The sequence below is a fragment of the Melanerpes formicivorus genome, unplaced genomic scaffold, assembly GCF_026170545.1.
Source record: "Melanerpes formicivorus ecotype bairdi unplaced genomic scaffold, bMelFor1.0.p_v2 SCAF_69, whole genome shotgun sequence".
Taxonomy (NCBI): Eukaryota; Metazoa; Chordata; class Aves; order Piciformes; family Picidae; genus Melanerpes; species Melanerpes formicivorus.
Genome location: NW_027142421.1, coordinates 2,615,270 through 2,628,357, shown reverse-complemented (window position 1 = coordinate 2,628,357; position 13,088 = coordinate 2,615,270). Strand labels below are relative to the sequence as shown.

The 13,088-nt window shown below is 43.8% G+C and overlaps 1 protein-coding gene across 2 annotated transcripts in view; it reads right to left on the bottom strand.

The window, feature by feature from the left end:
• The window catches only part of DUSP22 (dual specificity phosphatase 22), a 53,045-nt gene that overhangs the window by 14,780 nt on the left and 25,177 nt on the right, over positions 1-13,088 (bottom strand). For both annotated transcript variants that reach the window (XM_068163032.1, XM_068163031.1), the window contains exon 4: positions 479-528. In XM_068163032.1, the coding sequence (XP_068019133.1) occupies positions 479-528 (50 nt within the window). The remainder of the gene's footprint in view (positions 1-478; positions 529-13,088) is intronic.

The following is a 13,088-nucleotide window of genomic DNA, read 5'->3' as shown; positions in this document are numbered from 1 at the left end:
TCAAGAAGTTCAGAGCAGATCACTGCAGGGTTCGTTTGCACACTATCTCAAAGGCTGTGAGGAATTCAATTTCAAACCTTGAAGCATGAGGCTTCATACCTCCCTCAAGTATTTCCTTATTGTTAAGGGCTGGAGATACCTCTAACAAAAAATAAGCAGCCAAGCAAGAAGACTTACAAAAACAATGCCTAGAATAACTTGGGATTAAGTTAGGAGCAGATTGACAAAGGAATTCCTCACGTTGAAGGCCATAATTGAAGCATGTTTACATACAGACCCTCCCACAAAGCCTTACATACAAAAAAGCAGGGTTTGAATCAGAGCAGTCAGAATAGAAGAGTTAACTGTGTTTTCTTAACAGATCAAAACCCACTTTTGTGGAACACTTGAGAGATCAGAGTCAGCTCAGGATAAAACAGGCATCAGAGTTACTGAGGGATTTCTAGGGTCTTGTAATTTGTTTATAAAGAAAACTTACAAGTTCTGCGAGGGCGAGTCAGCAGCAGGAATGCACAGGTACTTCACTCCCTGTGTGAAGAGAAGAAAAAAAGCCAAGCTGAATACATTCATCAGCCACCACACGAGCCCTGCTCCAGGTCAATACAGTTTTCTTGCCTTTGAGGAAGGCACACCACAACTCAGACCAGCAGAAGTCATCTCTGTGCAGGCAGGTTTTAAAACACCATTTTCACATCTGCTTTGCTGCCAAGACACCAGCACATGGCTTAGTCACACTCATCCCAAGGCCCAAAAGTGAGTTTGTGTTTAAGATAGCAGCATCTTCACTGAAAAGCTGTAAACCTTTTTCAACGTCTCATTATTTCTAGTAAAACTGAGTTGTCTTCTCCTGCCTTTCCCTTTCTGTAAACAGATGTCACAACCCAAAAAGTGTAATAAGCAATTTCTACAGACCCCATGCTCTATCTTTTTTTGTTTTAGCTGGTCAACAAATCAAACAAAAAGCATTTCAGAGAAGAAAGATGTTTGTAGAATGGCTTTTGGGGGGGGAGGAGAGGGGGTTGGGGAAGGAAACTTCAAGAAGGACAACTGTAAAACTCACTCTTCTTCCATAAAGCTATCCTCACTTTTACTCACCCATCATAGTAAGTTACAAAAAGCAGTTAGGGAAGTTAGGTAACTCTTTCTGATGCATTAAAAATATTACTGGGTATATTTAGAGCCAACACTACAACCACACTCTACTGCTTTGCATTGTCAACGCTTCTTTTAACTGCCATTTTCTTTTCAAAGCCTGTTTTGCTCCTATGACTGTTCATGGCACTTCTGAAAGCATATTTAGCTAGCTTCTCAAATAGGACTTCCAAGAATAAAAGTTGCAGCCCAGACACACAAATGCTGTATCATTCACTGGAAGTCGCTTGACTAATCTTGCATGCAGAGTTATGAATTTTTCAGATGCAGAGATAAGGATTCACAGCAAAAGGTTCACCATAAAATGCACTTTAGTTTACCTTCCTGTAACAATGCAACCCTAATCCTGCATGTTCAACAATGTGTATAGAAACTCACTCCCTTGTCTACAAGGGTTCCTTTGCCAACAAGGTGGAACACAACATGCATTTACCTAGCATTTCATTTGACAGCTGGGGTGGAGGGTGAACATGTAATTGCTCAGCTGTGGTGGCTACCTGAGGCAGCAGCTTCTCCAACACCACCTTTTCTCTTCTGGATCAGAAACCCCTCTTATATTTCCCTTACACTCACTTTGTAACTTCACTTACCACCTCACACCAAAGACCAACCCCTTTCATGAGAGGTCCTGATCCCTGGCACTACGATACTCCATCATGTTCACCTCTTTGCAAAATCCATGGACTTCGCCACCCAGAAAGCATATAGTGATACCTCACCCCACCTCTGTATCACCACAGCATCAGCCACTTCCTCAAACCACCAAAACCCCTTCAACCAGTGCTGTCTCCACAGCCATATAGATCCAAGAGCCTGCCCTGTTCCCACCATGCTTCACCTGTTCTCCTCACTCTGATGAGCCATCTCCCATGTGCCACAGCCAGAGCAAAGATCCTACTGTCTACAGGCTTCTGGTTTGGGGAAGGCCCAGCAGACAGTGCTGAGTGGAGATGGAGGGAAAATGCATCATCAGGACCACACCAAGCCAGTAACAGCATTTTACACAAAAGCTGCATGGCAAAATACAGCTGAGAGGAGAAAGAACAAGAACAAGGTCAGTTTGCAAACCAAAGCAGCTCACTGCTGGAGGAATGGCATACACAAGTGACAGTCCTTCCTGCCTTGTGTCAGGAGAAGGGGGAAATCAGGATAGCTTCTTAGCCATCAGTCCATCAGTCTGGAGAAGAGAAGGCTCCAAGGTGACCTCATTGTGGCCTTCCAGTATCTGAAGGGGGCCTATAAGAAGGCTGGGGAGGGACTTCTCAGGATATCAGGTAGTGATAGGACTAGGGGGAATAGAATGAAGCTGGAGAGATTCAGGCTGGATGTGAGGAGGAGGTTATTCACTATGAGAGTGGTGAAGCCCTGGAATGGGTTGTCCAGGGAGGTGGTTGAGGCCCTGTCCCTGGAGGTGTTTAAGCCCAGGCTGGATGAGGCTCTGGCCAGGCTGATCTAGTGTGGGTTGTCCCTGCCCATGGCAGGGGGGTTGGAACTGGATGATCCTTGTGGTCCCTTCGAACCTTTACTGATACTGTGACACTATGAGCTGATGCACCACAGACATGTTTGTTTTGAAAGATGATGTAGCAGTAATGCATTTATGGACAGGCTGCTGAGCCAAGGATGATAATTATATTGTGGCAATAATAAGCATTTTGTATTATGCATCTGAGAGGTTTATCTTGGACACTAATATCACTTCAAGTGAGTCACTCTGACAGAATGAGGACCTTGTGACCAGAAAGTCCCCCACACCTCTATGCAGTTCTATGCCCCAGCTCTGCACCACACCAAGGGAAAGAACAAGAAGAAAACTGCAGGCAGGAGATGGTTCGACTCCAGAGCAATGAGAAGGTTGCCACTAGTTGTGCCGCAGATTTCAGAAGCTATAGTACATGCTGAGTGCTTCTTGCAGGCTGAGTGCAGATGAGCTTTCAGATCATGGTCACCTGAAAAGCAGAAGTAGCACCAGCACAAGCTGAAGACCCACAATGTTCTTTCTTCGCCACGGCTGGCTAGTTCCCGCTACCGCAAGCAAGCATGAAACCAGCCTACAAGAGTCCACACACAGCACTGAATGGCTCATCCAGAACATGATCCTTGAGTTCTTCAGCCCTTGTAACTTCTGTTGAAGCCCAGAGCACACTTCTTACTGCTGTGCTCAAATCCTCAGCATCAGCCCTATTATTACAACTTCTCAGACAAGAGGTGGTTGAAGTCACTGGAATTCAGTATTTTGACCAAAGCATTTTGCTTAAAAGGTGCTTTGGGAAGGTGGTGGTGGACTCCTCCCTGTGAGGAAGCAATCACACACTCAACTCAGAAATAGTTAAGAGGTGGGATTTCAGAAACTCTGTGCAGTGACCTAACCCCAACTCCTGCAAAAAAAATCAACTGTGAAACTCTGAGCCAAACCCAGTTTGGCCAAGGTTCACGACTCCTGAGAATCCCACCCTACCATCAGGTTTTGCTTCTTTTAGTTGAAATAAATAGGATCAAATAGAAGTCATCGTAACTGGATACCTGAAATACAAGAAGGACAGAAGGTTCTATGGGGCAGGTATTGATAAGCAAGACTCTGGGGATTTTCTGTGTGGATATTCACGTTGATTGCTGAAACTGGCTTTTCCTCACATTAAAAAAAGACAATGTATTGGCAATGGGAAAACAATTACTGAATGCTGCTGTGAAGGCTTTATATTTATGCCCCAAGATACTGCTGTCCTTCCTGTGCACATACCCTGCAGATAACATCTAAGAACTGTCCCAAAGGGACCTTTCAAAGCAGAACAGTTCATGCCAACTGAACCAGTAAATACCTGCAACACTTTAGATGTGGTACAACTATGCAAGAGCCATCACTAGTTTAGACCCATAGAATGGTTTGGGTTGGAAGGGACCTTATAGATCATCTAGTTGCAGCCCTCCTGCCATGGACAGTCATACCTTCCACTAGACCACATTGTTCAAGGCCTCATCCAATCTGGGAGATCCACAACCTCCCTGGACAACCTGTCCTAGTGTCTCACCACCCTTACTGTAAAGAATTTCCTCCTAATATCCAGTCTAAATCTGCCCTCCACAAGCTTCAATCCATTCCTTCTCATCGTATCACAAGCCCTGGTAAAAAGCCCCTTCCCAGCTTTCTTGTAGGCCCCCTTCAGGTACTGGAAGGATGCTATAAGGTCTTACCAGAGTCATCTTTTTTCCAGGCTGAAGAGTTCCAACTCTTGCAGCCTATCCCCAGAGGGGACATTTTATTCCCTACCAGCTTGCTTACCATTCTAAAACTGCAAAGTATAAGATGTGAGAAGGCAACAATCACTGAAACAGCAACTAAACCAGAGTGAGCTAAATCAAAAGACTGTGGAAGAACAGACCAGCTCCCAGCAAAAACTTCAAAAGGCTCCAAATCAATACCTCGACTGCAGTTGTTAAACTTTGGTCTGGCAACAAATACAACACCCAAAGTTGAACCAAACCCACATGTGAATAAAGATGGAAAGACAAATACAAATGTTGTCAGCCATATGGAAGCCTTGAGTTATTAATTCATTTCTAAATTCAGTCTGCTTTGTCTCCTGGAAATGACAATTCCCTGAAGATTATCCAGTAAAGAAAGGACAGAACCACTGCACATAGGCATTGTGCCACTTTACCTGCACACACTAAATCAGGTGCCACAGAACAGCTGCTCATTCCAAACCACACTTTTTGTTCAAAGCAAAGAAAAGCTTCCAAGTACAAAGACTCATGAAAAGTAGGATTTTTTTTTAAGTCCTAGATGAAATCATAGACTCAATAAGGTTGGAAGAGACCTCAAAGATTGTCAAGTCCAACCTGTCACCCAACACCTCATGACTACTAAACCATAGCTTCAAGTGCCACATTCAATCCCTTTTTGCACACCTCCAGGGATGGTGACTCCACCACCTCCCTGGGCAGCCCATTCCAATGGCTAACAACTCTCTCTGAAGAATTTTCTCCTCACCTCGAGCCTAAACTTCCCCTGGTGCAGCTTGAGACTGTGTCCTCTTGTTCTGGTGCTGGTTGCCTGGGAGAAGAGACCAACCCCCTCCTGGCTACAACCTCCCTTCAGGTAGTTGTAGACAACAATAAGGTCTCCTCTGAGCCTTCACGCTACACAATCTCAGCTCCCACATCCATTTTATTTACTGGATATTGCTAACATATTGTTGTTCAAACATTCCTTCAGCTGGTAGCTGTGCCAATTGTCTTAACTCTCCAAACAAGCTTTCCCCCCAGATTATTGCTCTCTACAACTACCAGAAGGGAAGTTGCAGACAGGCAGATGTTGGTCTCTTCTCCCAGGCAGCCAGTACCAGAACAAGAGGACACAGTCTCAGGCTGTGCCAGGGGAGGTTCAGGTTGGCTGTTAGGAAGAAGTTCTATACAGAGAGAGTGATTGCCCATTGGAATGGGCTGCCCAGGGAGGTATGTGGAGTCACCATCATTGGAGGTGTTCAGGAGGAGATTTGATGGGGTGCTTGGTGCCATGGGTTAGTTCTTTAGGTGGGTTGGACACAATGATCTTGAAGGTCTCTTCCAACCTGATTTATTATTCTATTCTATTAATTTGAAATAAATGAAATCAAACCAAGAGTTTCAAATAGATAGAAGTTACAGGTGTTCTACACAGAGAATGTGTTCAAACCCAAGCTCATAGGTCAGTGAAATGCTGAGCTCACCTTCGTTCTGCTTATCTTGGTTCATCAGCACTTTCCACTGGTTACTTCTAAATCATTGCTCACTTTCTTTTCTCTATCAATCGCCTCCACCACCACACACCTCTGCCTCCACCACCACACACCTCTGCTCCAAACCTTTTCCCTAGTATTCACATGAGCACCCTAACTAACGCCCTCAAACAAAAGCAGCATGCCCATTTCTTTCCATGTGCTTGTTAGGATTACACTCCCTCAAAACTCAGTAAAATAAAATACTGTTTACTCCTCTGTTTTGTTTCAGCACTCAGAGTAACCACCAAAACTAGATTTCTGTTTCTCTTAGGCCCTGAAACTTAAATGCTACAGTTAAACCGATACAGCGAGAGCTAACAAAACTAGAGCAAGTATTGGGATTTCAAGATTGTCAAAGCTGAAACAAGCGAGAGTTATGGAGAATGTCTACAATTCACTGCTATTAGAGAGTGACACTTGCATGATTTAATCCCAGGTTCTAGAATGAAGTCAGTTTTGCCCCAGTGGGTAGCAAGGTATGAAACCCAAAGACATTTAGGGACGCGAGTAGGTACGCGGAGGTTTTACACCACAGTTAAAGGATTCAGAAACTTGCAGCCATTTCCTAATTTCTACTTATTTTAGTGGTCAATCTGCTAAGATTGGAAACCAAAGCCATCTCACATTTGGAAAAAGTCAGTGAAACTATAGGAAAACAACTTCCCAATATCATCAGCTTCTTCAAAAGGATAATGAAACCTTTGCTATTAAATCCAGTATTTCATGAAGAGCCCAGGAAACGTAACAGCCCACCTTAAGGAACACAGTTTGTCTTCTGCTTACCTATCATCTACTTTCTAAACCTCTAGCTTCTTTCCAACTGAACTTGTATAAACTGGCATTTGGGGGGGGCTTAAGTAGGACACAGAATATTGCAGTAGTCAAGCAGCACAACTACAAGTGCCACACTCAAGACAACAGGTCAGTGATTGAGAACAGGATCTGTAAGGAGCATGCACAAAGGGGACTGGATGTGGCACTTGGTGCCATGGTTTAGTCACGAGGTCTGTGGTGACAGGTTGGACTTGATGATCCTTGAGGTCTCTTCCAACCTTGGTGATTCTGTGTGATGGCAACCACCACCAATAATTTCAACTGAATAGGATAAGGAAACAAATGCTCCTTGGTCCTGATGAAAGACGTCGTTAAGAATGATGCTCTCGGTTTAATGACTTTAAATCACACCAATAGTTTATCCATTAAAGGAAAGTGGACAGGGAAAAAAAAAATGAAAACTGAGTAGTCCAGCAAAACAGCATGCATGAGAGTAAGAGAAATGACTAAAAACACTACTCTCTTTTTGATGGTTAGTGGGTTTTCCAAGTAAAGTTTTTCACAGACATTCTTCAGAATCTTGTCCTCCTCACTGCTCTATGTGCAACATTTCTAAGGTTCTGCTTAGAACTGGAAACCTCAGCCCAGAAGTGCAGATATTAAAAGGCAAGGAGAGGGGAGAATACTTCAACTAACAAAATTTCTATTTTCAAAGGTTGGGGGGGGGGGGGAAGGGGTTGAAAAGATTTAAGAGCAGCACGGTTGTATTTTTGGCATTAACCCCCTGTATTTAAATTTATGTAAAGATAACCATCAACAACTTCCAAGAATCTTTTTTTTAAACCTAACCTCCTAAACTTACATTTGTGAACCCAGATGCAAATGAAGTAACCTCCAGCACCTGGCAAGCTCTTTCAGGTTAGTCAAAAAATACGGGTTAATTTGAGTCTTCACATCAACAGATGAGGGCAGGAGGACTTATTTTTGTTTAGGGGCATTTCAACAAAAAGAAGCTCAAGTGGGAAACAGCCAGCACAAAGCTTCCTCCAGCCAAACCAACGAGAGGTTATCAAGGGTTTTGTCCAGTAATGCACCAAACTGAAGCTGCTGAACTGAAAACCGTTCAACCGCTTGTTTGTCCTCTCGGTTACTTTCTGCAGCCATCACCATCGGTGCTGATTTCATTAATGACTCATAGAAGACACACTTGTGTTTCACAGAACAAACAACCACGGATTGACTTTAAGAGAACAACACGCTCAGGTTGGAGCTTGGAAAGTATTATAAGTGAGATTGAAATTACCTGAAGAACACGAACAACAGAAAGCAGGATGCTCCTGCAGTGGAATTTATGCATTTCACAGTATCACTAAGGTTGGAAGAGACCTCAAAGATCATCAAGTTCAACCCGTCACCACAGACCTCATGACTAGACCATGGCACCAAGTGCCACGTCCAATCTCCTCTTGAACACCTCCAGGGACGGTGACTCCACCACCTCCCTGGGCAGCACATTCCAATGACTAATGACTCTCTCAGTGAAGAGCTTTCTCCTCACCTCGAGCCTAAACTTCCCCCAGTGCAGCTTGAGACTGTGTCCTCTTATTCTGGTGCTGGTTGCCTGGGAGAAGAGACCAACCCCTTCCCGGCTACAACCACCCTTCAGGTAGTTGTAGAGAGCAAGGATTTGTGTTACCTTCAAAAATGCCACAGTTTGCACAAGCTGTGGGCCTGAGGTTTTTACAACTCATGGTTTTCTTGGGTAGCAGTCTCAGAGACACTTCTAGAAAGCCTGTATTAAGGCTGGGATGTGCCCATCACAAATAGAAAGTGTCCTGTTAAAAGCCCTTCTTCCCCATCTTTGTCATCCTTTCTGTAATTACAAGAGGGAAACATTGAAGGATTTTCCTTTTCTTGTACAAGTATATCAAATCCTAACCCTGAATTCCAATTCTAACCTGGCTCATCCAACAGAATACCAAGCAAGAGAAAACATTAATGGGTTTATACTAAATTGTTGTTTATCTCCTTTAGGCTACACCAATATTTAGATACTTCACCTGAGAGGAAGGACCTTGTTCATCCGCCTTGACTAGATTCAAGTCCCTAGGCATGTCAGAGCACACCTAGCATAGAATGGTTTGGGTTGGAAGGACCTTAAAGATCATCATTCCAACACCCTGCCACAGGCAAGGAAACCACCTTCTAGACCACATTGCTTAAGGTCCCATCCAACCTGGCACTACCCAACAAGGAGATATTCAAGTAATACAACAAAACAACATAGCCCATTTGCTTCTTTCTTTCAGGGAATGCTAGAATATGATTACCACACTTCTGCAATATGCTCACATAAACACGCTCTCCTTATCTGCCCTGTGCCGAGCAGACTAAAGGCGCTCTGGTGCGCATCACCAGTCTCTGCCCAGGGTACTTCATTATGACACAATTTACAAGCCACTTTATGAAAGTCTCTTGGAGGCTTCTTAGTAGGCTACTGACAATAGAGCCAGTGCCAGACAGGGCATCACTTCAAACCAGAGAGAATCATCTGCTGTCACTACCTGAAAGAAAAGTGTTCACTATTTCGCTCAGCATGGTCTTCTGAAACATCTCACGAGGGGAAACCCTTACCATGAAAAGGCAGTGAAACATCAGAGAAGAAAGTTTTTTTTAATTAGAAGAAATGCTTCTGTGCTTCCTCCTGATGATAGCTGAAAGGCTGAAAAGTGACAGCTTCCAGATCTGGGGACAGAACATCTTAGTGCTGGAAATGGAAATGCAACTGTTTGACTTGACTGAATTATTCATTTGCAGCAAGAACCTTGCAATATGGTATTGGGAACTCTGATTTTGAAGGCTGTCTTGCCCTCTCCCTCTTTAATTCTTTGCACAATTCTTTGGGCTGGATTCCAAAGCCAGCAGAGCCTGTGGTAGAATCCAGACCATAATCAGCAGGGGCTTCTCTCACAGCTCAAGACTTCTGCACACTACCCAACCCCAGATCATGGACTTAACAGACTGGCAGCACTCACTTGCTGAGCAGCATCTGTTCTGAATGAGCAAATGCCCCCCCACACTTTTTTTTTTTAAGGGGCTGGTTGGATTCCCAGTATTTCCCTATTTAGTTATTCCATGTTGAGCAGTGACATGTTTTTTAGTCCATACTAGTGCTTTCTGGAATGATGTCTATGTGAGGACATTCCTTCAGACTACAGAACCAATGAAGAAAAGCACTTGGGCATCTCTCAACACTCCCAGAGTCATCAACTGGAGAAGACTGGGGAAAAAAAAACACAGGGGACTGGAGCATCTGACAAGGAGAACATGAGAGACCTAGAGCAGAGCAGACAGAGGGAATCTCAATGCTGATCATTATCTAAAGAGGAAGTGGGGGAAGAGAATGGGGGGCAGACTCTTCAGTAGTGCCCAGTGGCAGACAAGGGGCAGCAGGTACAAACTGGAACCCAAGAAGTTCAATTGAAAGGTAAGGAGAGATTTCTTTGCTGTGAGGGTGCTGCAGGAGGCTGATCAGAGAGGTTATGGAGTCTCCTTATCTGAAGGGATTCCAAATCTGCCTGGACATTGTGATCCTGTGCACCTGTGGGTGAGCCTGCTTTAGCAGGGGGGTTGGACTAGTTGATCTCCAGAGGACCCTTCCAACCCTTCAAAGCATCAGGAAGAGCTCCCCTACAGTAAACCATCATATTAAGAGCAGATACAATGAGTTTCCATAGCAAAAGCCCAAATGGCTCCAAAAATAGCACCCACAAATGATGCCAAGCAGATTGCATTGTGCCAGAAGTGCCAGTTCAGATCCTCTATAGCTTAGTTTGCTTTCCTGTCTACAACCTGCACAAGTATAACCTCAAGATCATCTGGAACCACACAAGACTGCCCTGGCCAGCTGCAACTTCAATAAGATTTACAACATTCTGTCTTAAACATGGAACAAGATCACAAATCTTGAAGCAAGCTGCTATGACTGGATTATCTATACCAGCCCAGCAGGCTACAACCATTCAAGCTTGGAGAGATCACTAAGTTTTTGGTAGGCATTCAGTCATTCAGCTCTTCACTTTCCTCCAAAGGGCTGGATTTACTAGCCACTCTATTTTTAAATTCATAGAATTGATCCAGCCTTTCCTCTTGTGATCTCCCCAGCTCCAACTACCTCATCCTTCACACTCTATACCTGCTCTGTATCACAGCATACAGCTGGGCTGAACAGTCCATCCACCAAATCCATCTCTCCAGTTTGGAGCAGAGAAGGATGTTATGGGGGCCCAAAGGCCTTCCAGGAGTACAGATGGATGGCAATCTGTTGGATAGTTCCAAGAGGTCACTGCCAGGTACGTTATTATTTAAAGCACACAGATATATTTTGCTGTTCACCTTTCAGTGTCTCACACTCTGAACAGAGATTTTGCCACCTGAACTAGCTAAAAGAGAGTGATCAGAAAGCAGGTGGCAAGAAATCTAATTATTCTCCTCTGAGATGGCTTTTTGTGTGGGTTTACAACACATCTGTGAGTGTTCCACGGGCAGCTGTCCAAAGTGCTCTGGATGAGCCAACTGATTCACTGAGACTGGGAACACACGTGAGGCTGTTGGACACTGTTCTTACTCAAGAGGTAACTTCTGTGCATCAGAAATAGCAAACCTTGGAGTCCTTTCTCTTAGACACATCACCTGTAGGTTTTTGTAATGCAGTTGGAAGCCTGCATCTTCAAATGGCAGAACTTATCTGTGTGGTGAAAATCCTGAGTAACAGTGGTATACTTTATTGGAACAACAGCCTCAGGATGCTCCCTAAATACAAATTCATTTCAGGACTGGCTTTCTTAGAGCACAAATTTTCTTTAAGCAGATTATATAAGAACCACCTGCAATATTGCAAGGTCAGATTTTGTCAGATTCTTTCCAGTCTAAAATCAAAGCCTTACAAAACAGTTGTGTGTCTTGTACTTAGTGCAGGCTGACAGGACCAAATTGACTTTAAACTTACTTTTACCTCCTTATTCCAGCTTCAAAGTACAAAATAACTTCCTATAGCCAAACTTAAGAGCTAACCCTAAATCAGATATCTATGAGGGTTGCAAAAGATCTTTGAGATAACCTCTAAAACCAAACTTCAGTAAGATCTGGTGGAAGTTTTAACAGCTGTTTTCCAGACCACTGGCACCTAAAGAGGTACACTGCATGCTGAGAAAGAAGAAATCACAGTTGGAGAAATACTTCTTTCAGAGGCAGAGGTGAGTCAAGCAAGTCCACCCTTGAAGAACCTGTACATGTTTCCATGCCACTGTAAGTTTGGGACACTTGTGAACCAGACTGAGAACAGATCTGCATAAATTTAACCCTTTGTGTCTTTTGTGGGGCTAGCTAGAAGGTAAAAACAATATTTAAAAGCTCCCAGATCTATCCACCACACAGCTTCTCAAGCAGATGTACCAGCACAAGCAAGGACATGACCTGTGGGCTCCCAAAACTGCCACCTTCACAGGAAACATTACTGGCCTGAGGCTGCAGCTGATCTGCACCATAATAAGCCTTCTAACTTTTCTAATCATCATGCTAAAGCAAGTTTTGCCTCATTTTAGAGGATAGCACCCCAGAGAAAACACCACATCTCACTCAGTACAACTGGTTATCACCTTAACTAAAGTTGCTCCTCAAATCTAGTATCTTTCAGACAAGTATCAGGCACAACAAAAAGTCAAGTGGACAGTATAATGAAGTTAACAACTAAAGCCCTGCTCCAGTATACCTAGAACCTAGTTCTAGGTCAGCACTGTATTCACCATTATTGTGGTTCAGGTCTTAGTCATGACATAGTAGGGACACCTTTTGTTCAGCTTCCCTGTTGAGGCGCCCAGGAGAGGTGGAAATTATGTAGTTTAAGGACTGAACTCACTAGAGATTGTTACAACAGAATGAAAAGCAGAGATTCCCAGCAGCATCTGAAGGGCCATATCAGCAACTGTCCTTATCCACTATTGCACTATATTGCATGCAAAGTGGAATGCATGGAAGAAGCAAATTTAAAAGACCAACTGTTTCCAACATAAATCACATAGGAGGATTTTAAGGTGTAGCAAAGCCCAGCCAAAATCCCCTCCTTCCAAGGTAAACTGGTGTCAATACAGAAGCACAACAGTCCAACACAGGAGACCTGTAGCCTGGTACCAGCTCTTCCTGTGCTCAAGATGACACAGCATGTCAAGTCATCTCAGCTCTTCAGATCAACTTCCCTTCAGTAAAACAGGGAATGATATTTCATGTGTTGGAGACCTACAGTTGCTCTGCTGTTATCAGATGTATTGTATGAGAGGGAGAATGGGTTCCTTCCACATTCCAAGCAAAAGGACTGAAAGCCTCTTACCCAAACATCTCCTATGA